General features: G+C 40.0%; 1 protein-coding gene across 5 annotated transcripts in view; it reads right to left on the bottom strand.

Annotated features, from left to right (window-relative positions):
• SNAP91 (synaptosome associated protein 91) overlaps positions 1–24980 on the bottom strand; it is a 173394-nt gene extending 148414 nt beyond the window's left edge. For 2 of the 5 annotated variants that reach the window (XM_004386044.1, XM_004386046.1), the window contains exon 1: positions 23352–23511. In XM_004386044.1, coding sequence (XP_004386101.1) covers positions 23352–23481 — 130 coding nt within the window. In that variant the 5' untranslated portion in view covers positions 23482–23511. Of the gene's footprint in view, positions 1–23351; positions 23512–24247; positions 24379–24428 lie in introns of those variants that run through there. The other 3 variants (XM_004386043.1, XM_004386042.1, XM_004386045.1) reach the window with 3 other exon arrangements.
• Positions 24981–27285: the final 2305 nt, after the last annotated feature.

Genomic DNA, 27285 nt, shown 5'->3' with positions numbered 1-27285 from the left:
CCCTCAGTGTCTAAACAATGAAAGAATTATGACTGGATACCACAGGCCCAACATTTATGCTTCAGAGAAAGTTATAATAAAAGAACATATTCTCACATTGACACAGCTGCCTGGTTGTGCCCTCAGAGTGTGACTATTGGCTTGGAGAAAATCCCTCTGTGCCATCCCCAACAGTGAGCCGCACCAGCTTGGAAGTCCAGACCTCTTTCCACACTGGAAGAAATCCCATTTTTGGAAAAGGGCTAGAAGTAGTATAACCAATGCCTAATGTGCTGCTTGGCACAGAATAACAGACAGAATAAAGAAGAACAAAAACACTTTGTCCCGATCTGAAAACATCCACCTTATTGTTGTTAAAAAGTATCAAAGTAAGGCCCAACACTAAGAGTCATCCCTAATTTTAGCAGGTTCTAAGACTATCAGATGGGGGCACTGGTGGTTCAATGGTAGAATTCTCACCTTATATGTGGGACACTCAGATTCAGTTCCTGGACAACGTACCTAATGAGCAATGGCCACCCACCTGTCAGTGGAGGCTTGTGTGTTGCTATGATGCTGAACAAGGTTCAGCCGAGGTCCAGACTAAGACAGCCTAGAAAGATAGGCTTGGTGATCTACTTCTAAAAATCAGCTAATGAAAACCCTATGGTGGAGCAACAGAGGAAGAAGAACAGTCAGAAATCAGAAGAGGAACTGGAATGCATGTCAGATTGCCTCCATAAGCAATCGCCTCCTTTGCCATGAGACTAGAACTGGATGGTACCTAGCTAACATTACTGAATGTTTTGATTAAAGATCCGATAGAAGAATTCTGATCCAAAAGGAAAAAAATGTGGAACATAATGTCAAATTTTCATGGAATCCAGACCTTCTGCAGCCAGTGAGGCTGGATGGCCCTCCGAAACTACCGCCCTGAGGTAATCTTTAAACTTTAAACCAGTACTATCCCCAAATCATCTTTAAACCAAACAACGTTTAGCTTAATTAGTAAAGAATGCCTGCCTTAAGCATTGTGCTTTTTTAAAGAACTATCTACACGTGATCAAATTGACAATAGCAACTAGAAAGGTTAGATGAGAAGCTTAGGGTGCAGTGAGTTTATGTTAATAGTGATGAGTAATTTGCAAAAGGATAGCAAGAATGGTTGCACAACTTGAAGAATGTAATCAATGTCACTAAATTGTACATGAAGAAATTATTGAATTGGTGCATGTTTTGCTGTGTATATTTTCACTAAAAAAAATTTAAAATATTAAACAAACAAACAAAAAAACCCTGTGGCTCACACAGTCCAATCTGCAACTCATCATGGGTATGTCTCAGGACTAGGCAGCATTTCATTCTATTGTGCATGGGGTTACCATGACTTGGGGGCTGACTTCACAGCAGCTAACAACAACAAGAGTATCATACACTGCTTACTTTCTTATTTAACCATTCTACGGGGCCAAACTAGACTTGGAATCTTGGTCATCTTTGACTATTTCCTTTTCCTCATCACCTACTTGATAACCAGTAAGTATTAGGAAATTCCTCATGTCTTTGACCCTAGAGATTGTTTCCAATTTCCCTATCACCACCAACTATCAACTTCTTAAGGAGACTGAGTGGTGCAAATGGTTTGCAACTGGCTGCTAACCTAAAGCTTAGTGGTTTGAACCCACCTAGCAACTCTGCAAAAGAAAGTCCTGGTGAACTGCTTTTGTAAAGATTGCAGCCAAGAAAACCATATGGAACAGTTCTACTCTATAACACATGGGGGGCCATGAGTCAGAATCAACTCAATCGCAACAGGTATCAACCCCTTAGAACCTGCTCCTGGACCTCTGAGACAGCCCTGTTAACTGGATTCCCACCCCTCAAATCCTCTCTGCATTTGACAAGATTGAGGTTCTCAAACATCTCTGAGATGACCACTCCCTTGCTCTAAACAATTGCAATGGCCTACTGCCCACAAATAAAATCTAGTCATCTTTATTTCAGACTCAAGGCCACACCTAATAAATTCCTATATCTATGCTTTCCTCACTTTCCCACTCTCTTTTTTCCATATCACTATTTGCCTTTAACGTACTATATAATTTACTTATTATGTTTAGTGCTTATTGACTATCTTCTGCCCACCCCAAGTGTCAGTGCCACAAGGGCAGTATCGTTATTTATATGTTCACTCATGTATGCCAAACACCTAGAACAGTACCTGATGCACTGTAGACATTCATTATATGCTGTGAACCGGGAATGCACCCTAACTTTACCTCAGTTGCCTAGATAATAGCCCTCCTTCAAATCTTACAGTCAGCTTTAGGTTTTTCTTATCTTTTACTAGGTCCTTTATATACCAGCCCTGCTCAAAACAGATGAACTTTGATGAAGTCTTTCAGGTGTAAACTGGCTACCTTGTTAAGCACTTTTTTTTATTACCTTAGGACACTCTTCTCAATAAGCTGACCATGTTTATATGTCATAATAAAATTCACCATTTAGCTTTTTAGGAGTCACTAACCACGACAGCAGTAAACAACAGGGGGTAGAGTATAATGAGCTTTATCAGAATGTAAATGTTAAAGAACAGTCTCTTGGGCAAAGCACTGACAAAGCTTTGAGTTTCAAATTTGGGCTAGTTGTAGTCCTTGGTGAATAATTCAGGTAGTAATTACTTAAATTTAGAGTCCAATTTGGGCCTAGGCAATTATATAGGAATGAAATCACTTCCAAAGTTTACTTTTATATTATCTAGTGCATTACAGAGCCCAGCTGAATTTCAAGTGTATATACTGTAGCTTAAATATCCTTTAGGCCAATGGCTACATCCATTTGGATTAAAGGAAGGACTCAATGCCTGACACTAAATTTACCAATTCTAATTTCAATCAGTAGAACTTAGTCAAACTTTTCTTCATTACTGTTTCCCATAGGGGTATGGCTGAGTAAGGATAAGATGAATGCCAGCTTCTATAGAGCTTATTAGAAAAAAACTAGAGGAATTCTTCCCAGTGTGTTGAAAACTGCATAGTTTTTCTAATTAACAATGATGCCATTTTTGTTAATGGGCATGAAAGTCCATTTAGGCATTTTCAGTGCCTTGCTTTAAGAATAAGTTATGTTCACTAGATATGGTTTTCTTGGATAATAATTTTTATACAAAAATTTAAGTCTTGAATAAGGGCAAGCTTAAGTTTTGGCATTGAAAAATAGACATAACACAGAATTTTAACATGACTGATTTGACTGCAGTTAACCAGCTACTCTATGCCTCAATTTAACTTGCTGAGCCCATAGTGGGGTTTGATGGGCTCTAGTAATGTGAGTAGAAATCAGTGGCTATCAAGTCAGCTCCGACTTATGGCAACTCCATGTGTGTCAGAGTAGAATTGTGCTCCATAGGATTTTCAGTGGCTGATTTTTTAGAAGTAGATCACCAGGCCTTTCTTAGGAGCCTCTGGTGAGACTCAAACCTCCAAGCTGTTACCTGTCTGCACTACCCAGGGACTCCAATGTGGGTAGAGCAAAGTGGTTAGGGAGATTTGTGGTAAAATATGAAAACATCTCATGTCCATGGATCAGAAGACTTAACATTGTTAAAACAGGTATACTCCCCAACAGATTTATAGATTAACGCAAACCCCATCAGAATCCCAGTTAACTTCTTTGTAGAAACTGACAAGCTGATTCTAAAATTCATAGGGAATTGCAAGAGACCCAGAATAACCAAAACAATCTTGAAAAAGAAGAACAAAGTAGGAGAACTCACATTTCTCAATTTTAAAGCTTACTATAATGCAGTGGTAATCATTGCTTGATGCTGGCACAAGTATGACACATAGTTCAATAGAAGAGAATTTAGAGTTCAGAATAAACCCACATATCTATGGTACCTTTGAACATGACCTTCTTTGGCTATAGGATTTGTGAAGATGTTGTCAGTCAACATGAGGTCATACTGGAGTCAGGTGGGTCCTGATCCAATGTGAGTAGTGCCCTTACAAAAGAGGAAAAAAGACAAAGAAACAGACACTGTGGAAAGACGACCATGTGAAGACAGAGGCAGAAATCAGAACACCAAGAATCGCTGGCCGCCACCAAAACTAAGAGAGAGGCATGAAATAGATTCTCCTTCAGAAGGAATCAATATGGCTGACACCTTGATTTTGGATTCATAGCTTCCAGATCTATGAGACAATAAATTTCCATTCTTATAAGCCACTCAGTTTGTGATACACTGTTATGGAAGCCCTAGGAAACTAACGCAGGTGTGAAGACCATCCAGTGGGGAAATAATAATCTTTTCAATAAATGTTGCTGGGAAAACTAGAAAGCCACAAGAATGAAGTTGGACCTCTACCTCATACCAAATACAAAAATTAACTAAAAATGGATCAAAAAGCTAAAAGCATAAAACTCTTTAAAAAAAACCAGAGAGGTAAATTTTCATGACTTTAGATTTAGCAAAGGGTTCTTAGAACAAACACATGAGCAACAAGAGAAAAATAGAGAAACTGGATTTCAGCAAAAGTAGAAACTTCTATGCTTCAAGGACAACAGAATGGGAGAATATATATGCAAGTCACATATCTGATAAGGGACTTAGATCCACTACATATAAAGAACTCTTACAACTGAACAATAAAAAGGCAATTAAAAAATGGGCAAAGGATCTGGATAGACATTACTCCAAGAAAGATACACAAATGGCCAATGAATACACGAAAAGATGCTCGACATAATTAGTCATAAGGGAGATACAAATCAAAGCACAGTGAGATACCACTTCATATCCTCTACAATGGCTTGAATCAAAAGTGCTGGCAAGGATGTGGAGAAATCAGAGCACTCATACACTGCTGGTGGGAATGTAAAATGGTGCAGTATCATTGTAAAAACAGTTTGGCAATTCTTTAATTAAATATAGAGTTACCATATGCCCCACCAATTCCACTCAGAGGTATATATACTTAAGAGAAATAAAAATATATGTTTACACAAAAACTTGTACACAAATTTATAGTGGCATTATTCCTAACAGCCAAAAGATGGGAACAACTCAAATACCCATTAACTGATAAGTGGATAAACAAAATCGGTATATTCATATAATGGAATATTGTTTGGCCCTAAAAAAGAATGATGTATTGGCACATACCACAACATGGATGAATCTTGAAAACACGTTAAATTAAAGAAGCCATTCACAAAAGATCACATACTATATGATTCCATTCATATGAAATGTCCAGAATAGGGAACTCCATAGAGACAGAAAGAAGATCAGTTATTTCTTAGGCCTGGGTGGGGGAGTGGGGACTAGAGGTGATAGCTGACGGGTATGGGGTTTCTTTTTGAGGTAATGAAAATGTTCTATAATTGACTGTGAAGATGGTTGAACCTATCTGTGAATATATTAAAAATCACTGAGTTGTATACTTTACATGGGTGAATTGTATGTTATTTGAATTGTTATCTCAATAAACCTGTTAAAAACAAAACCAATACAAATGTGACATATTTCTGAAGGACCTCTCCTTTAGTACAGATTTTGATGAGGCCAGTGATCTCATTATACTTCTTTTGCTATATAACCCAAAAGAGATTAGAACATATTTTGAGATCTCAAAATTAGTTAGAAGCATTTGTTGAACAAGGTTTGTAGGTCTAAGAAAATACAATGCAGCTCAGTTACACATTAATAATAAAATACTGAATTTTCTGCTAAAGCAACAGATAACACTTTACTAGTATTTTGTTTGGTTATATACATACTGACATACCTCCAAGGAAAAAGAGGGCAGACAGCACTAAAATCTTATGCATTTTCAAAGGAGTCAAGTTTTGAAACAGGAAGAGCAAAGCTTTAGCTCAAGAGAGACAGGTAAGAGCTATGACTTTGGCTACTTCTGCTTCTCTATTTCATGCCCTAAGATCTTCCAATTTTACCTCTTCTGCTATGCCCATATAAGAAAAATGAGATAAGTAATATTAATGTTTCCCATAATAACTGTGTAAAAATAATTATGAGATTAATATGGAAAAAGCATTAATATTTCTTTAAACTTGAACATAAGATAACCAAAATTTGACATATATATTGGGTCACACTATAATAAAAAAAATTGCTAATATTTAATTTCTTATGCATTTCAATTTAAGGCTCTACTATTGAGAATCCTTGAATTTTTTAAATTAAAATTTTGATTCAAAAATGGTACTCCCAAGTCAAGGCAGACATCTGGCCTTTTCATACTTTAGTAGAGGCTGGCCAAGTTTAGCAATTTTAAGAAATGCATTACAAAAACAACACATAAAAATGTTAAAAATCAAAATAGCTTCTAGTTATTACCTGGGGAGCCCCAGTGGTACAGTGGTTAAGAGCTCTGCTGCTAACCAAAAGGTTTGCAGTTCAAACCCACCAGTGGCTCCTTGGAAACCTTATGGGGCAGTTCTACATTGTCTTACAGGGTCACTATGAGTAGGAATCAATGTGACAGCAATGGGTTTAATTATTACCTACGTATGATTTTGAAAAGCTCTATAAAGTATAATCACCCTAACGTTATATTGCACCTGGTCAATTATACATCATACCAGTTTATTAAGGAGCCCTGCTAGTGTAAGGATTAAGCACTCAGCTGCTAACCAAAAGGTTGGCAATTCAAACTCACCCAACAGCTCCATGGAAGAAAAGACCTGGCGATCTGCTCCCATAAAGATTACAGCCTAGGAAGCCCTATGGGGCAGTTCTACTCTGTTCTATAGGGTCGCTATGAGTTGGAATTGACTTAACGTCACACAATAACAACAATAACACTAGTTTATAAAATGTTATGAAATCTTAAATACAACTATACAGTTTGCTGTTGCCTATAAGGATGAAATTCTTACATGTAAAATTTTAAAAGATTCAATTATCCAACTAACAGTTTTTCAAAATGTCTTCAGTCCAAACAATGGACACAGTATCTTTCATATTATTAATTGACTGAATTTTGCTATACGGTCTTCTAAGTTTTATTCACCTTTCCATTCATTCTAAAAATTATCAGAGTCCTTTGAATATATTTCACTATTAGTCTATGCAATATAAATCGAGATTCACCACAATCACTAGTCATGATTTTTAAATTAACATTGCTGCTAAGTCAACACTTTTCTAAATATTTTAGAAATCTTTCCTTGAATGGAAATTTGTTAGTGTTTAATGCAAAATGATATATTTATTTCCATTTATGTCCTCATATAAGCATAGTACAAAATGGAAACTATGAGGAAGCCAGATCCCGAAACAGAAAAAGTCACTCCATATACTTCAACTCTATCTATTCCTAAATGAGGTAAACATTTGAATGACAACTAACAGTGTTTTTCTTAAAAAAGTAGTAACACTCTTTTACTAAAGTCTCTGTATTTTTAAAGTTTAAAATAATATCTAAAAGTTAAAAAGTCAAAATCTATACCACCAAATCGCAATAATCCATACTAATAGAGGTAAGCTGTAACACTCTAAAATCATTTATATTTTGAGAAAATTTTAATCAAACATAACTATACACTTATATTTTGATAATTAATATTAGAATTTGTCAACATAACAAAAACAAGAACATGCAACCATACAGTAAAAGTTTATTGCCTCATTCTTTTTTCATGTCTTCTAGAAAGACTATAGTTTCTCAAGCCAATATAAGTACAAAGCAGCTGGAACACACTTATTGATGTACACAGTACCTGAAAGATACCCAGTAAGATAACTGTTGGGCCCAAAAAGTTTTTTCCTCTAATAATAATAATTTGTACAGTATTTTAGGGTGGAATCTTGTTGTTTTCATTATTGTGTTAACTGTTTGCACCACCTGGGCACTCCTAGAGATCCTCTTTATTCTTCTTCACTTAAATCTTACAGGAAAAGACAAATTGCTAATGTATTCTGCATCCAACAAGTAAATCATCTTACATTAAAAAAGAAACCATGTCCCTATGGATATTTAGGTAGCAACTCAAAGAAAATTTCTTGGGTACAAAAATTGAAATACGCTTTGCATTATTCATATTTAAAGGCAATTGATTAATACCAGACTTGATGCCTGGACAAAGTTTAAATTTTAAGCACAAAATTGAAAACACCTTGTCCAGGTCCCATAATGACTGTAACTGCTTTCATTAATACAAAATAAAAAATCGAGAATAACCCCCTCTGAGATACAAGCCACATGACTGCCAAGGAATCTAGGAATAAAGTTGAAAAGAGACAAGGAACTTCCCTAGAGTGGACAGAGAGAGAGACTTCCCCTAGGCTCTGCTAGCTTTCTAAACTGTGAAAAAATAAATTTCCTTTGGTTAAAAACAAGCAAACAAAAAAAAAAAGAATAACCCTCTCTGCTGCCAAATCTAGCAAGTTAGGACTTCTCTACAAGTCCTAACCACACAAATCATTGAATTACTAGCTTCTAAAGATAAGGTCACTGGCAGATGAATGTCAGTCTTGGAAGCATCCAAGATGAATTCCAGTTCTGGGTGTCTAGGTAAATCCAGTGAGCAGTTTGCCTTAGTGTCCAGGATGGATAAATTGCTAGACAAGGGATGGAAAATCTATTACATTTGAAGCATCAACTACTGTTGACAGTTGAAATCCAAAGTTCTGCATACGAATACACTATGAGGCCAAATCAAAGCTTTGTAGAAAAGAGTGTCGGGATCATCTACAATTTCTGACAAGGATAGAGTAATGTGCAGTGAGCCGTTAGCCATCTATGCTCAGAATCATCTGGCCTCACGAAAAAAAAAAATTTAACAGTAGCAAGCTTATGCTAGAGATTAATGATCACACTACTACAGAAGTGAAACCTCTGAAGATCTTGGTGACATAAGTTTTTTTTTTTTAAGATACAGTGGACAAAACATAATGATTTCTTTTTCCATGTGTGTGGCAGGCTCAATGCTGTGTGTTCATACCCCATTTCCTTCTTTTCTTGGGCTCACAGCTAGATTTAATTTCCCACCCTCTCCCGCATATTGGTGAGGCCACTAACTGAGTTCTAGCCAATGGCAGAGCATCTGTTTTATTCTCTCAGACTAACTTCCTGTATGCCGCATCTAGGCAAGGATCTAAATCTTCTCCTGCATTGTTTCCTTCCTCTGTCAGCCAGATGCATAAAAGTCCTAGGTGATGGAACCCCTAGATGGAAGGAGCTTCTAGTTGAAGGGGACATCCACAGTGGATTGTGATAGGAGGAAGAAATTAACTTGTATGAAGCCACTAAGCTTTAGGGATTCCCAGCGAGGTAGTTCCGTTTGAGACTAACAATTATAGCATCACACCACATAATCAGAGAGTTCAACCATGACTCAAAGTCAAGCAAGTCAGAATTCTTCCCTATGATTTTGTAAAACTTTAGAAAGAGTTCCCTTCTCTGAATGAGGCTGTGATGATGTGAGCCTGGAGTTTTAGTCCACCATGTTTTCAGAGTCACTGAGAAAGTTAGTCTGAGAGAATAAGGGTAGATGCTCTACCGTGATCGTGTGAAATAGAAACAAAAGAAAAAGAAGGTGAAGGGAGATTCCTGAGCAAATATCAGAGAGGCCCAGCTTCATCCCTGCCTTTTCCTCAGGCAGTTACAAGGGCCAAAATGTTCTCTTCTTTGCCCAAACTAGTTTAATCTATATTCCTGTAGCTGAAAACAAAACAGTCATGACAAATACGGGTATGAAGTAGAAAGTAAAAATCCTTCAACCTACAGACATATTGGCATATGTTATTCCAAATATGTATATAGGCATATAAACCAAATACACACACACACGCACAACCCAAACCCACTGCTGTCCAGTCAATTAAGACTCATGGCAACCCCATGTGTTACAGAGTAGAACTGCCCCCTATGGTTTTTTTTTGGCTATAATCTTTATGGAAACAGATCGCCAGGGCTTTCTTCCATGGCACCACCTGGTGGGTTCAAACTGTCAATCTTTTGATTAGTAAGCCAAGCGCAAACCATTTGTACCACCCAGGGACCTTACACACTTTTTTTTAAAAAATGAAAACTGAATCACACTTCACAAATTTTCTTTCCATGTCAAATATATTTTGACAACTTCAGTGTTCAAGGCTTCCCAGTATCTTATTGTTAAGACACACACCATTTTTTAATTAGGCATTTACATGTATTCAGTGTCTTGTTCCTTGTAGTGTCTTGTTCTGGAGCAGACACCTATGAACGCATAAATTTTCCAATTTTTTTCTGAGATATATTTCTACGAGTCCAGTTGTTAGGTCAAAGCATTTTCAAAGCTTTAACTAATATTGCCAATCCACCCTCCCAAATAGTCATACCAATTTACACTCTCTACCAGCTGACTGCCCAATTCATACTCTTCCTTTTCTACCTAAAAAAAGTAACTCTGAACTGAACTGAGGAAGCACTTTCTTCTGAACTCAGAGCACTACTACATGAAATATTTAGTATAATCCACAATAAGGGCCAAAGTAAAATCTCTATCCCATTGAGATATATATCAGACCCTGAACACAACAGTGTACTTGTACTTGCAGCACACAATTTTTCTCCAAGTGCAATAAAGTGTAACTGAAAATTAAATGACTCCTTTGGAATCATAAGAAGAATTATTGTCAGGGAAAAAACAAGCAAAGAGCCACAAAGCAGTGAGGAGATGCCAATGTTAAACAATCAGCTAGGTCCACTCAATAGCACAGATTCAAACCAGCTTCCCATGGAAGCTTCTGTGGGTGTGCTCATGCTGATTCAAGGGTGGCCAAAACCAGAATGTTCCACATTAAAATACTTAATGAAGAGACTAGAAATATGCGAACACACTGCAAACCCTGTTAGGTTTGGGGAAAAAACAACAAAACTATGTTAATGCATGGTCTAACTGAATTATCTAGTTAGATGATGGAATGGCTCTAAACTGTACAGTTTGACACTAATCGAATTAATAGTGAGATTATAGTAAAGTTTTTTAAATAATTCTTTTTATTTCAGTTAAGGAAAAATTAATATTTTATAATTTTTTTTAATATTTATTTTGAGGAAAATATCAAGAGGAATGGTGATGTAATAACACCTGGCTTTGAAAAGAAAAAAGATAAAAGTCTTCACTTGGATATTTTCTTTTTTTTTTTTAATTGTTGTGCTTTAAGTGAAAGTTTACAATTCAAATTAGTCTCCCATACAAAAATTTATACATACGTTGTTTTGTGACCCTAGCTGCTCTCCCTGTACTGTGATAGCACACTCTACCTTTCCACCCCGGATTTCCTGTGTCCATTCAACCAGTTCCTGACCTCTCTGCCTTCTCATCTTGCCTCTGGACAGGAGCTGCCCATTTAGTCTCATGTATCTACTTGAGCTAAGAAACACACTCTTCATGAGTATCATTTTATATCCCATAGTCTGGTCTAATCTTTGTCTGAAGAGTTGGCCTTGGGAATGGTTTTAGTTTTGGGCTAACAGAGAGTCCACGGGCCATGTCTTCTGGAGTCCCTCCAGTCTCAATCAAACCATTAAGTCTGGTGTTTTTAATAGAATTTGAGTTCTGCACTCCACTTTTCTCCTGCTCCCACAGGGACTCCCCGTTGTGTTCCCTGTCAGGGCAGTCTTTGTGGTAGCTGGGCACCATCTAGTTCTTCTGATGAAGTCTCTGGTTTATGTGGCACTTTATGTCTCTTGGGCTAATACTTTCCTTGTATCCATGGTGTTCTTCATTCTCCTTTACTTCAGGTGGGTTGGGACCAATTGACGCATCTTAGATGGCCGCTCACTAGCTTTTAAGACCCCAGACAGCACTCACCAAAGTGGGATGCAAAGCATTTTCTTAAAAAACTTTGTTATGCCAATTGACCTAGATGTCCCCTGAAACCATGGTCCCCAGACCCCTGCCCCTGCTACTCTGTCCCTTGAAGTGTTTGGTTGTATTCAGGAAACTTCTTAGCTTTGGTTTAGTCCAGTTGTGACGACTTCCCCTGTAGTGTGTGCTGTCCTTCCCTTCACCTAAAATAATTGTCCACTTTCTAGTTAGTGAATATCCCTCTCCCTCCCTCCCCACCCTTGTAACCATCAAAGAATGTTTTCTTCTGTGTTTAAACTTTTTATTGAGTTCTTATGATAGTAGTCTTATATAATATTTGTTGGATATTTTCTTAAACTAAATTTTAATAACTGTAGTTTTTTCTTTGATGTTGACAAACCCGGTGAAGCATGGTATGAACATACTTAGACATATCTAATATGTATGGATGGAGCCCTGGTGGCGCAGTGGTTAAGAGTTCAGCTGCTAACCAAAAGGTTGGCAGTTGGAATCCACAAGCCACTCCTTGGAAACCCTAGGGGGAAGTTCTACCCTGTCCTTTAGGGTCACTGTGAGTCAAAATTGACTCGATTGCAATGGTTTTTTTCTTTAAAATGTATGGTAATTTGGGGGGTTTATTTTTGTTTTTCCACCACTTGTCTGTCAGTTTTTTGTACTGTAGTGGCTCGCGTGTTGCTGTGATGCTGGAAGCTATGCCACCGGAATTTCAAACACCAGCAGGGTCACCCATGGTAGACAGATTTCAGTGGAGCTTCCAGACTAACACAGTATAGGAAGAAGGACCTGGCAGTCTACTTCTGAAGGAATTGGCCAGTGAAAATCTTATGGATAGTATTGTAACATTGTCTGATATAGTGCCAGAATATGAATCCCTCAGGTTGAAATGCACTCAAAATACAACTGGGAAAGAGCTGCCTCCTCAAAGTAAAATGGACCTTAGTGACGTGGATGGAGTCAAGCTTTTGGGACCTTAATTTGCTGATGTGGCACAACTCAAAATGAGAGGAAACAGCCACAAACATAGATTAATAATTAGGATGTGGAATGTATGAAGTATGAACCTAGGAAAATTGGAAGTTGTCAAAAATGAAATGGAATGCATAAAGATCGAAATCCTAGGCATTAGGGAGCTGAAATGGACTGGTATTGGCCATTGTGAATCAGAAAATCATAGGGTCTAATACACTGGGAATGACAAATTGAAGAACAACATCACATTCGTTGTCAAAAAGAACTTTTCAAGATCTATCCTGAAGTACAATGCTGTCAGTGATAGGATAATATCCATATGCCTACATGGAAAACTAGTTAATATGACTATTATTCAAATTTATGTATCAATCATGAATGCCAAAGATGAAGAAATTGAAGATTTTTACCAACTTCTAAAGTCTGAAATTGATCAAACATGCAATCAAGATGCATTGATAATTACTCATGATTGGAATGTGAAAGTTGGAAACAAAGAAGGATCAGTAGTTGGAAATATAGCCTTGGTGATAGAAATGATGCCAGAGACCAGTTGATAGAATTTTGCAAGCCCAACAACCTATTCATTGCAAATATGTTTTTTCAATAACATAAATGGCAACTATACACATGGACCTGATCAGATGGAATACACAGGAATCAAATCAACTACATCTGTGGAAAGAGACAATGGAGAAGCTCAATATCATCAGTAAGAACAAGGCCAGGGGCCAACTGTGGAAGAGACCATCAATTGCCCACATGCAAGTTCAAGTTGAAGCTGAAGAAAATTAAAACAAGCGCATGAGAGCCAAAGTACGACCTTGAATACATCTCACCTGAATTTAGAGACCATCTGAAAAATAGATTTGACACACTGAACACTAATGACTGAAGACCAGACAAATTGTGAGATGACATCAAGGACATCATACACGAAGAAAGCAAAAGGTCATTAAAAAGACAGGAAAGAAAGAAAAGACTATAATGGATGTCAGAAGAGACTCTTAAACTTACTCCTGAATGTAGAGCAGCTAAAGCGAACAGAAAAAATGATGAAATAAAAGAGCTAAACAGAGTATTTCAAAGGGCAGCTCAAGAAGACAAAGTAAAGTATTATACTGACATGTGCAAAGACCTGGAGTTAGAAAACCAAGAGAAGAACATGCTTGGCATTTTTCAAGCTTAAAGAACTGAAAAAAAATTTAAGCTTCAAGTTGTAACAGTGAAGGATTCTATGGGCAAAATAGTGCACGATGCAAGAAGCATCAAAAGAAAATGCAAGGAATACACAGAGTCACTGTATCAAAAAGAATTGGTCGACATTCAACCATTTCAGAAGGTAGCATGTGATCAAGAAACAATGGTAAGAGAAGGAAGAAGTCCAAGCTGCACTGAAGGCATTGCTGAAAAACAAGGTTCCAGGAACTGACAGAATACCAATTGATGATGTTTCAACAAACGGAGGCAACACTGGAAGCGCTCACTCTTCTCTGCCAAGAAATGTGGAAGACAGCTACCTGGCCAACAAACAGAAAGAGATCCATATTTGTACCCATTCCAAAGAAAGGTAATCCAACAGAATGCAGAAATTATTGACCAATATCATTAATACCACACGCAAGTAAAATTTTGTTGATCATTCAAAAACGGTTGCAGCAGTCATCAACAGGGAACTGCCCAAAGTTCAAGTCAGATTCAGAAGAGCACGTGGAACAAGGGATATCATTCTTTATGTCAGATGGAGCTTGGCTGAGAGCAGAGAATACCAGAAAGATGCATATCTGTGTGTTATTGACTGTGCAAAGGCATTCGACTATGTGGATCATAACAAATTATGAATAATATTGCAAGGAATGGGGATTCCAGAACACTAAATTGTGCTCATACAGAACCTGGACATAGACCAAGAGGCAGTCATTCGAACAGAACAAGGGGATTATGCATGGTTTAAAATCAGGAAAGGTGTGCATCAGGATTGCATCCTTTCACCATACTAATTCGATCTGTATGCTGAGCAAATAATCTGAGAAGCTGGACTATATGAAAAAGAACGCGGCATCAGGATTGGAGGAAGACTCATTAACAACCTGCAATACGCTGAAAGATACAACCTTGCTTGCAGAAAGCAAAGAGAACTTGAAGCACTTATGGATGAAGATCAAAGACTACACCCTTCACTATGGATTACACCTCAACGTAAAAACAAAAATTCTCACAATGGGACCAATAAGCAACATCACGATAAATGGAGAAAAGCTTAAAGTTGTCAAGAATTTCATTTCACTTGGATCCACAATTAACACTCAGGGCAACAGCAGTCAAGAAATCAAATGACGTATTGCACTGGGCAAATCTGCTGCAAAAGACCTCTTTAAAGTGTTAAAAAACAAAGACATCATTTTGCGGATGAAGGTACACCTGACCCAAGCCATCATATTTTCGGTCACCTCATATGTATGCGATAGCTGGACAATAAATAAGAAAGACCAAAGAAGAATTTATGCTTTTGAATTATGATGTTGAGGAAGAATATTGAATATATCGTGGACTGCCACAGAATGAACAAACCTGTTTTGGAAGAAGTATAGCCAGAATGCTCCTTAGAAGACAAGATGGTGAGACTTCACTTCACGTACTTTGGACATGTTATCAGGAGGGATCAGTCCCTGGAGAATGATAACACACTTGGTAAAGTAGACAGTCAATGAAAAAGAGGAAGACCCTTAAAGAGATGGATTGACACAGTGGCTCCAGCAACGGGCTCAAGCATAACTACAATTGTGAGGATGGCGCAGGACCAGACAGTGTTTCGTTCTGTTGTACACAGGGTCACTATGAGTCAAAACCGACTCAACAGCACCTAACAACAATCTTTATGGGAGCAGATCGCTAGGTCTTTCTCCTCCAAAGCTGCTGGGTGGGTTTGAACTGCCAATGTTTTGGTTAGCAGCTGAGCGCTTAACTGTTGCATCACCAGGGCTCCTAATACACACATGTACATTTGGATATCTGCACATTTCCTGTGTGATCTACACAGAGAATATTTTCTAGCCTAGATACAGTAATCAGAACTGGGTGAGCAAAGTCATGACACATTAGGGCACCAGCTCAAGGCAGACAGGTAAAAACTATTTAGCATTAACATACATATTGCTGTTGTTAGCTGCCATCAAGTTGATCCACGACTCATGGCAACTCCATGTACAAAGGAACTAAACACTGCCGAGTCCTGCGCCACCCCCATGATCAGGTGGAAATCGGGCAGTTGTGATTCATAGGTTTTCACTGTCTGATTTTTGGAAATAGATTACCAGGCCTTTCTTCCTAGCCTGTATTAGTCTGGAAGCTCTGATGAAACCTGTTCAGCATCACAGCAACATGCAAGCTTCCAATGACAGATGGGTGGTACATGCATATGAGGTGCATCGGCCAGGAATCGAACCCCAGCCTCCCACAACAGAAGGCAAGAATTCTACCAGTGAACCACTAATGCCTATTAACAGATATAGAATGTGTGATTTTTCCCTTTTGAGATCCAGCTTCCTTATATGTAAAAACAAAGAGGATGGACAACTAAGATTCCCTCTAGCCTACAAGGCCCTCCAGATCTGCCTCCTATCCACAACTCAGGTCTCATCTATTAACATTCTCTGCCTTCTTAAACTCAGTCTTCCCGTCACCCTCAACTTTAGTTTAGTTCCTAAATGGTACCTTGTTCTCTTTGAGCCCTTCTTGGATAGTAACCTGCAACAGTCCCTGCCCGTACCTTCCCTAGATAAGTCCCACTCATTCTTCAAGCCCGGGCTTAAAACATGGCTTCCTCTGCAATGCATCACCATTGTAGTTGTCACCTCCCTTGTTAAACTTAATTCTTTCTGAATCACCTGTCATTATTTCTTTCATTTTCTCTCTCCCCTACTAAGCTGCAAGCTCTCTGATGCCAGGGGCTGTGTGTATTTTGTTCACCATGGTATCCCTGGCTCCTGGAACAATTCCTGGCATTTGCTAAATACCCAAATATTTGTTAAATGAATAAATAATGGGATTGTGCTAAATAAGCTATTGAAAGCCTCAACACTGAAAGTAATTTCTAATTTCCCCCAAAGAGGTCACTGAAAGCCAGGTTAAATACGCTAACATTTATTGCTCTCTTTACAAAAGCAAAAGAATCCCAAGTTTCAGCTTAAGTTTGTCCCTTTTTTTCAGTGTTTTTCTAAAACCCTCAGGTTGTTAACAGAAAAAGTTAGGAATAATATCATTTTGGTGAAAACTGAGAGCAGGCAGCCACTTTTAAAACAATAATTTTCTTCTATAACTATTTTTACCATTCGTAATGTATGTATTTATGAATTTTAAAATGGATATTGAAAAGCAACGTTTCCCAACTGCATCCAACTTAAAACAAACTAAAGAAAATGAGTGTACAAATACACACATACAAACTGATGGTGAAATATTTTCTCTAATATCAGTATCTAATCATCTAATATGTAATCATCAATAGCATATACCAAGAGAAGTACACACATGCTTTAAATCCATAACCAAAAGTATTATAGATATAATTGTTAAAAATCTGATTTTTTTTCCAATTTACCAACTTGCTCATTGTTCTAACTTTCCATATCAAGGATATAATTGTTTCCAACTTAGATTAATTGATGACCTACTGGATTTGAGATATGAGGATAACTTTCAGGTTAGTGGCTTGGACAACTGGGTGGGCAATGCCTGGCACCTAAGAGCAATTCTAATATTTCATGCATGATTTAAGTCAATCAAAAACAGAATATCCAAAGAGGGGTAGAGTTGTTTCTGTTTTCTTTGGAATGGTGAGTTGGGGAGTATGAATATGTTACTGTCTCAAGAAGCTTGGTTGTCAAAGAAAAGCAAGAGATGACAAGTTGGTTGTTAGACGAGGTCATAGAGTCCAAGGAGCATAGTGTGTGGGTGGTTTTGTTTGTATGCTTTGAATAGAGATACTTGGAAATAAGGAGGAGACCTAGAGGGAGAGGTTAAAGATACGGGTGACAGAAAGAATAACTGATGTAAAAAGGAGGACAGTTATAATTTAAAACCAAAGCAATAACCCTAAGTCAAATGATCAGGCTAAAAACCAAAACTACACCAAGCAGGCAAAGATCTAATTTTTGCTCTCTCCTCTGAGTAGCCAGGAAAGGTACATCACAAAATTCTTTAGAAGATACTATACCAAAAACCAATCCAGTTGTGGTAGAGTTGATTTCAACTCATGGTGACCCCATGTGTTTCAGAGTATAACTGTGTTCCGTAGGATTTTCAAGGTTGTGACCTTATGGAAGCAGATCGCCAGGCCTTTCTTCCAAGGTGCCTCTGGGTGGGTTCGAACTGCCAACCTTTCAGTTAGTAATCAAGCACAAACCATTTGTGCCATCCAGGAACTCCATAAAAGATACTAGATCCCTCTTAAACAGCATGTACACACGGGGATATCTTTACACACATGGGACAAATGAAGAGATAGAAGGAAAACAGCTAGAGAAAGTCTGTGGGGTTCAGGGTACAATTTTCTCTCTGGTTTGTGCTTCCTGCTAATTGCTCCAAGGAAGAGTCCATTATTTTTGCTCATAGGTCAATGTGCAATTGACACTAGATGTGCCATTCAACTATTCTCCCCTTTACGAAAAAACACAGAGTAAACTTCAAATTACATATATGCCTAAGGAAAAACATACAGCCAACATTCCCCTTTGTAAGCAAAACATATATTTCCCTAAGAAAGAGAAAGGAATTTACAATAGGAAGGAAAACTGAAGAATAAATATTTTTAATGGCAAAGAATGTGGCTTTTCAAATTATTTAAATGAACTCTGATTATATTAGACAGCTCTCTCAGTAGATGCTGGCTCAGAACTTTAGTCACCTAAAATACAATTCTGTAAGGAAATCATCATCTGCCCTCAGGGAATAAGGTCATATGTTACCTCTGACCTTCTTTACCAAGTTACTGACACCCAGATAAGCTCCAAAGAACACCCTATCCCAACATCACAATCAGTATGAAGGGAGAAGGTAGGATATCTAAAGGGTATTTTTTCATGAAAAGCTAAGAGAGATCCATGGCAGCTAAGTGCATAGATTAAATTACAAATAAGTCTGCAGCAGACATTTATTAAACATTAAAAGTAATATGGCAATATACCAAAAATCTAGATTTTTAATCTAAAATGTTGCAAGGTAATACTTCAATTAAGATATGAATTTACCTACTAAATACACACAAACACACATATATATGTATACATATGTATACATATGTATATATGTATACATATGTATACATATGTATATATGTATACATATGTATACATATGTATATATGTATACATATATATGTGTATAAAACCAAAAACCAAACTCATTGCCTTCGACTCTTAGCGACTCTACAGGAGAGCAGAACTGTCCCATAGGGTTTCCAAGGAGCAGCTGGTGGATTCAAACTGCCAACCTTTTGGTTAGCAGCTGTAGCTCTTAACCACTGTGCCACCAGGGCTCCATATATATATATATTCCACATATACTTTTTAAAAAAAAATCACTAAGGCAATTTTTTAAAAAAAATCAATTTGAATTATCCATTTTATACTGGTTCTAACTCTCTACTAACCACATTGATTGCTATAAGGGGAGAAAATATCTAAAGTGATCCAAATACAGTATGTTTAACATTCTGCCACAAAGATTCCTCTGAAAATAAGAAAATGAAAAGGTCCAGAAGAAAATTTTTACTATTCCACTGGCTGATGTAAAGCCTGGTTAATTACTTTTAAGGCATTTCTAAAGCATGCTCCCTCCTATCACCTAGGACACTTTGCCCTTCTTCTGCTTCCCCTGATCTTGCTACCCCTAAACTTCACATGATCTCTTTTCTCCCCTCCTGGAATACTGATCATTGCCTGAGAAAGTCACAGGACCACCCAGATTGGATCCCTTACAGATTTATGGTATAAATGTTAACTGGCTTAAGTGCATTTCTTGTAAGTGTATTTTTCCCATCTCTTGCTGACCGCCTAAAAAACAATATAGTGTGTTCTAAACCATCTCCACATTTGGACTGGGTCTTTCTGATGAAATTCTACTTGTCCTTGAAGAGAGTGGATTGGACATCTGAGAGGAAGGAACAGAGTGTGCCTTGGTATAGAAAGATGAGAGGGTGTACTGAGACAATAACAAGTAGTTAAATGAGTACAAGTGAAGTCAAAGTAAAAAAAATATTTATAGCAAGTTAGTATACTTCTCATATTGAAAGCTATCTTAATGTTCAGTAAACTTTACACATTGTTCCACTTAATCTTATGCAATAAGCTTTGCTTATTCTTTTTCAGCAGCTATAGTGCTGAATAAATCATAAAACATATTGTATTATACATAATAACACAAAACCAAACTCACTGCCATCGAGTTGATTCTGACTCATGATGACCCTATAAGACAGACTAGAACCACCCCATAGGGTTTCCAAGGCTGTAAATCTTTACAGAAGCAGACTGCCACATCTTTCTCCTGAGGAGCAGCTGGTGGGTTTGAACCACGGACCTTTCGGTTTGCAGCCAAGTGCTTTAACCACTGCACCACCTAAAACCCACTGCCATCAAGTCAATTCCGACTCATAGCAACCCCACAGAGTTTCCTAGGCTGTAAATCTCTACAGAAGCAGACTGCCACATCTGTCTCCCTCAGAGTCACTGGTGGTTTCAAACCACTGACCTTCTGGTTAGCAGTCGATCGCTTTAACCACTGTGCCACCAGGGCTCCCATTATATATAATATATATATATATAAAACATAAAGCCATATTATCACTATATCTTACCCACAGAATTAGTGTGCAAATTGTACTTCTACAAAACCAAGTATATTTTTATATGTACTAAATGAGCTTACGTAAAGCACATTAACTTCTATTTCTAACTTAATTGGACAGCAAAATGTTAAAAGAACTCTTAACCAATACTCCTCAGTGTTTGGTATTTTAGTCATTTTTTAAGTGACAGAATTTAAAACTTTTCATGCATCTCACAGAGATCGCAATATGTGTGTGGATTGTGGTGCTCGATTCCACACAAACCCACACAAACATGGGACTGTTTGAAGATTAGACCAAACCCACTGCCATCATAAGCCATTCAGGCTTATACAGTTCCTTTTCTTCCCCTTCCAATAGAGAATATTACTAAATAAACCACAATTGGCAGTTAAGTGCAGTGGTTAAAAGCTATGAACATTAATTACCCTCCCTGAACAATGGTTCCTTCACCTGTTAAGTGGCCATAAATTAATAATGTAAAGCCCAGTGCCTGGCATATAGTAACTGTTCAATAAGGTTTAGCAATTATGATTATTCATATTAATAATTCAACACCAGTTCCTATTTAAGCTGCATTATTTTAATATGGAATCTTCCCCTTATGTTTCGTATCTTTAAAATCACCCCACTCACTAATATTTGCTGGAGAAACTGAAAATTTTTTCCAATCTGAAAAATTTTTAAAAACATTTCCAGCTCTAAAAGACTAAGGTGAATAAATATTTAGATCCACAAAAGTCCATCTTTATATGAACTATGTTTTAAGGAAATGCTCATACCTGTAAACACTCCCTGAAACATAATGATATATTGATTTGTCATTTTCATAGCATTTCACAAATCCATAATCTATAGCTGCTTCATTATAAGGATGTGCTAGGCTGTCTTGGAAGAAGTACAGCCAGAATGCTCCTTGGAAGCAAGGATGGTGAGACTCCGACTCACATACTTTGGACATGTTATCAGGAGGGACCAGTCCCTGGAGAAGGACACCATGCTTAGTAAGGTAGAAGGACACCATGCTTAGTAAGGTAGAAGGTCAGTGAAAAAGACGAAGACCCTCAATAAGATGGATTTACACAGTGGCTGCAATAATGGGCTCAAACGTAGCAACCATCGTAAGGATAGTGAAGGACCTGGCAGTGTTTCGCCCTGTTGAACATAGAGTCGCTGTAACTTGGAACCGACTCGACAGCACCTAACGATGACAACAAGCTAGGCTAGTACATACCTTTAAGACGTGAGTCATCATTCCAGAGTTGGGGAAACTGATGGAAAGATGACTAAATGATTCGGCATGCTGCAGCAAAATGAGCTGGTCATGAATTTATAATTTCCAGTTCTGTTAGGTGCCCTGTCCCTGGTGGCCTTTCTCATCCTGTACTACGTATACAACAGGTGATACTCTAATCAATGAATTTTGTTAAAAACTCACTCAAAAAAGGAGTAATGATGTTTTGCCCTTAGATAAGTTTCTAGAAGCAAAATTATTCCATCCTACAAGACAACAGACTCAATGGCTGGACAGTCTTACAATGACTAGTTGTAAGCTTCATCAAGCTTTTCTTAGGTCTGGAGTCAGTACTAACACTGGTGCCATTTGCTCAGCAGCACAAGGCAGACAATGGGGAAGGCTCAGAGCAAAAGAAAACCAGAAAATGGGCAAAGAAAGCCAGACAGGGAAATGGGTATGGCTATGCCTATGTTCCTTAGGCCAACACTGACATTTACCAGCCAATATCATAATGAGACAGAAGAAGATCCTAAGCAGGTCAAAAAGACTGAATAGTAACTGTAGAATATATTCTGATGTAGCCTTACTTATAGAAAGCCTCACTACCCAAAACAGGTGAAAGCCTCTTTTGAAGTGTCCCTATTCACCCTACAATAACAAAATATTTACTATGTTAATCAAACAAGACATTTATTTCAAAAAATACAGATCCCAAACCAGAGTAAAGCTTTCTTATCCAACAAATCACAACTGTAAAATAAAATTATGAATTAAATGTTTTCATCTGAAATTGCACCATCTCAAACGCTGAGAAAGCACGTCCATTTTGTCACCACAGCATAGTCATTCCGCCCAGCATTTTCTGAGAATGGGACAAAGAAGTGTGCCAGGATGTGTAAAATGAAATTGCCATTATTTTTGAAGTTCAATATCCTCCTTCAATAGCTTGGATTTATTTCAGTTTGGTGTGGTGACATAACACCCACATCCACACTCAGACACAAAACCTTCTCAGCAGTAACACTGAAAAAGGACATTATTTTAGAGCTATCCAAGATGCATTTAGGAAACAACTAGGGTGACAAGTATGACTCTCCATGAATTCATCTTTTTCTAGGCTATGACTGTGCAACCCCTCATTTTCTCAAAGCTGGATCGACGGGGAGAGGATGGAGAAAGAAAGGAGAAAAGGAGTGTAACCGAGAGTGTACAATTTCTTAGTAGCTTATAGTATTAATACATATTTTTTCTCCACCAAGAGCTTGGAGGTCAGTAGGAGGAAAAAAAAAAGGCTCAAAAGACAAGGTTTCAGGGATGGCCCAAGGCGACACCTCCTAGGTTGGAGATTTCAAGCTCAGTGGCAGCCCAGCTGGGAGTTCCGAAACCTGCAGCCTTATCGACACAGAGCCCAGGCCGCGACGCCGGTAGCCTGGGCGCCTCTGCGGTGCTCACGTCCCGCTTATATAAAAAGATGCTTACAGTCCAGGTGCTTTTTCTTGGGGCCCATCACTTCATGAGTGGTGGCTTTGCAGACCGCTCTCGCCACAGCGGAGCCTGTCACGCTGTACTGAGCGGCGGCGATCCGATCCGTGAGCGTTTGGCCCGACATCTTCTCCTGCCGTGTCTACCGCCTCCTCTTCTGCAGAAAAGAAGGGGAGATGGTCCTGCTTTAACCCGTAGACCCTACCCTCCAAGCACCTAGGCCTTGCCTCCTGCTGCCGCACGGCGGCTCTCTCCTCCATCCCCACCCTGGGACCACCTCCCGGAGCCAGCAACATGCTAACCCTGCTCAGACAACGTGGTTCAGAGGGTCTTGGGCTGGAGTGGGGCGGTCACGGGGCCTCAGCGCGGGCTCCGGTCCCAGCATCGTGACACCGTGCCCGCCCAACCCCCCATGCCGCCTGCCTCAGCTCTTCGGCTCCCCCCCGTCAATCAGCACTTTCCCTGCAACCTGATCTCCGGGTGCCAGAGAAGCTCCGGCGTCCGTCGGGGTTATCCCCTCCGGCGCCGCGCCCACCGGGAGCTCACCTCCCACCTCCCCGCCGCCGCTGCCGCAGCGTTTCCTCCTGGAAGCCCGCAGGCTTCGGAGAATGAATCGGACACCCAGCCTTGGCCGCCTCCCTCCTCCTCCTCGCGCTGCTGCAGCAATAGGTTCGTCCTCCCTCGGTCTCGGTGGAGATTATCCTAGCGTTGCGCCATGTTATGCCCTCGCCTCCCCTTCGTTCCTCGCGGCCACCTCCAAAGCCTCGCCGAGGCCCTGCGCCCAGGCCCCCTCGCCTCAGTCTGCAGCTCGCACCCTCCCCTTACACCCAGATTCCCGCCGCAGGGACTGCTCGGAGGTTCTGCGGAGGCACCGAAGTCTCTGAGCACCTCACCCTTCCCGGTGGTGGAGCAGAGACAGCTGACAGCCCAGCCCAGCCCCCCGGCCGCCCCCGAGCGCGCCGAGGAGCTGTCACTCGGCCGCTGCCCTTCTCCGCGCCCTAGGATTATCCTCTCCGGATCCCCGAGCGGCCCTGGCGCTGGGGAGGAGGGCAAGTCGGGGCCGCGGGTACTCACCCCACCCCTGGAGCGGCGCCGCCCGTCGCAGGATGAGCGGACCCTGAGCCGCCGAGGGAAGCTGCGGCGGGTGAATGTGTGCGGCCGTGCGGACCCGGTGCCCCCGGGCGCGACGCTTCCAGTCCTGGCCCGGCCCCGGGTCTCAGCTCCGCGGTCCCTGCGCCCGCCGCCTGTGGCCCTAGGAGTCAGTACCCGCCCGCCGCCGCCGCCTCCTCCGCCAGCGCCGCCGCGTCTCTCTAGCGCTCCGCGCTGCGTCCTCATCCCCGCCCCCACCTCAGCTGTGGCTCCTCCGACAAGTCAGGTGACACCCGCGGACAAACCCGGGCGAACCCTCTGCGAAGTGCCCGCGGCCCCCTCCCAGCTACTCACACACGCCGCCCCCCAAGGCTGCGAGTTTAGAGGCGAGGGTGCGGCGCGTACAAGCACCGCCGGCAGGCACAAGGCAGAGAAGGAGGTGGAGAGACAGACACCCACCCACTCAGCCACCCCCCGCGAGGCGCCCAGCAGCCACTCCGCCCGCTGGCTCCATCCGGCATGCACACGGCGCACACCTGCCTGCGAACTGCAGGATCCTCGGGGGATGGGCGGCGGGGGCTTTGGCGCCGCCGGGCGAGTGGTCTCCTTGGGTTCTATTCCGTGAAGGCCATGGCAAGGGCGTCGTGGCGCGTTGCCTGGCAGAACTCAGCCTCCTCTACCCCTTACTCCGTCTCTGACACGCTCGCCTGTCAAAGGCTTCCGCGGCCCATATGGGCAGGGCGTTACCTGTGCGTCCTCAGCAACTCTGGGTTCCTTTGCTTGTCTTACAGTTGGGAGCTGGGGTGGGCAAGTAATTCTAGCTATTTTAGTCTTAAACGGATACTAAAGTCTGCTGAAGGGACGAATAATTAGCAAAGCCCATTAATCAAGTCCCAGATTACATTGACAATACTAATTTATAGGTATTTGGGAAAAACTTTTTTATACCCATAAAAAAGTAATTTCTACCAATGATAATAGTCTTTGAATGTCTTAAGAGTATTTTTTTTAAATAATATTTTATTGTGTTTTTGGTGAAAGTTTACACAGCAAGTTAGGTTCTCATTTGACGATTTCCACACAAATTGTTTTGTGATGTTAGTTATATTTTTCAAAATGTGTTAACATTCTCTTTGTGTTCTGACTGTGCCATTTCTAGTGCTCTAGTTTCCCTGCCCCCTTATTTTCTCATCTTTGCTTTATAGTAAATATTGACCTTTTGGTCTCATACAGATGGTTTTTAAGTATGGTACCTATCTTTCAGGTAATATCCTTTATTTTGTGAGCCACTCTGCTATTTCACTAAAAGGTGATCTCAGGATAGACTCAGTTCAAGGTTTAAAGAGTGTCTCAGGGCGATAGCGGAGTCCTCCAGTCTCTACTGGTCCAGTTAGTCTGGCGTTTTTTATTTTATTTTTTCAAGAATTTGAATTTTGTTCTACATTTTTCTACGATTCTATCCAGGACCATCTATTGTGACTCCGGTCAGAACAGTCAGTGGTGGTAGCTGGGCACCATCTAGTTCTTCTGGTCTCAGGGTAGATAAAGCCTTGGCTCGTGTAGGCTATCAGCCTTGTAGACTTGTTTCTTCTCTGAGGTTTTGGTTACCTTCTTACTCTTTTTTCCCCTGGCGAATTGAAACCAATTGTCGTATCTTAGATGGCCACTTGCAAGCTTTTAAGACCCCAGATGCTACTCATTACACTAGAATGCAGAACATGAATTTTGTGAACTATGTTATGCCAGTTGACTTGAGTTGTCCCATAAGACTATGGTCCTAAGCCTTCAAACCCAGAAATCCAATCTTGGAAGCAGTGGCATCACTAGGGTCGTGTCACTCAGTGTTGTAACTCATGGTGTTCCTCCCCCTCCGTGGACCTCCTCTGGTACCAGACCATACAGAACCCTTAGAAATATTTTTGTACAAATGTTATTTGTAAATTGTAATTCCCATATATCACTCCTTCTTTTCCTTCATTACTTCATTCTCAAAAAAGTTATTGATATAGGTTCACAATTACTAATTACCACAATATTGTAGCTAAAGCACCAGAAAATTTGACAAAATCAGCAACTATAAAAACACCAACAGCAATGGAAACAACAAACAGTACGTGCTTGTAGCGCGTGCAAATGAAACCACATGATTTGAAGCATCATTGTAATTGGGTAATGATGACAGCTCTGACTGAGCGCATTAGAAAGTGCAAAAAGTAAATTAGCCTAGAGTTTTAACCTGGTAGGTATATTGATACATGTAAGATGGCTTATAAAAAATTTTTTGTTTATAACTAACTACCGGGATATTTTTATAAAAAATAATGAATTTCTGCTGAAACATTGCACAAAATTTTATAGACATTTTGGTCTCACCCTCTCTGACCCCGTCACCCAGTGCAGTCTGCACCCCTCATACCTCCCTAGCGATGCCACTGCTTGGAGGGTGTTTGGTTATGTCTGAGAAGTATCCATATTTATACTTTCAATGATTATATGTGCCTGCACACACATACTTGTATTTACACATATATATACCGTAGTTTTACACAGATCACGTGGGACTTCTGCATTTGTTTGCTGACCTCCCCCTCGATGTATTTTTGTAAGCACACTATGCTAATTTTTTTTTACAGCAACATATGGAAGAGGATTGGCATGGTGGCACTTACGAGGGTGAGGCCAGCAAACAAACGCAGAGGGAGCGCATTATTTGCCTAAAAGTATGGTAAATACTTCTATCTGTTCTCACGTCTGTATACAGCTGCACCTACCGGTGTACTTATATGTCTATACCCATCCATCTGTGATCAAACACTTGTTTTTTGGTCCTTGTTGGAGTTAT

Source organism: Trichechus manatus, unplaced genomic scaffold, assembly GCF_000243295.1.
Source record: "Trichechus manatus latirostris isolate Lorelei unplaced genomic scaffold, TriManLat1.0 scaffold00154, whole genome shotgun sequence".
Taxonomy (NCBI): Eukaryota; Metazoa; Chordata; class Mammalia; order Sirenia; family Trichechidae; genus Trichechus; species Trichechus manatus.
Note: the sequence above shows the minus strand (reverse complement) of the source record. Positions and strands in the feature narration are given on the sequence as shown.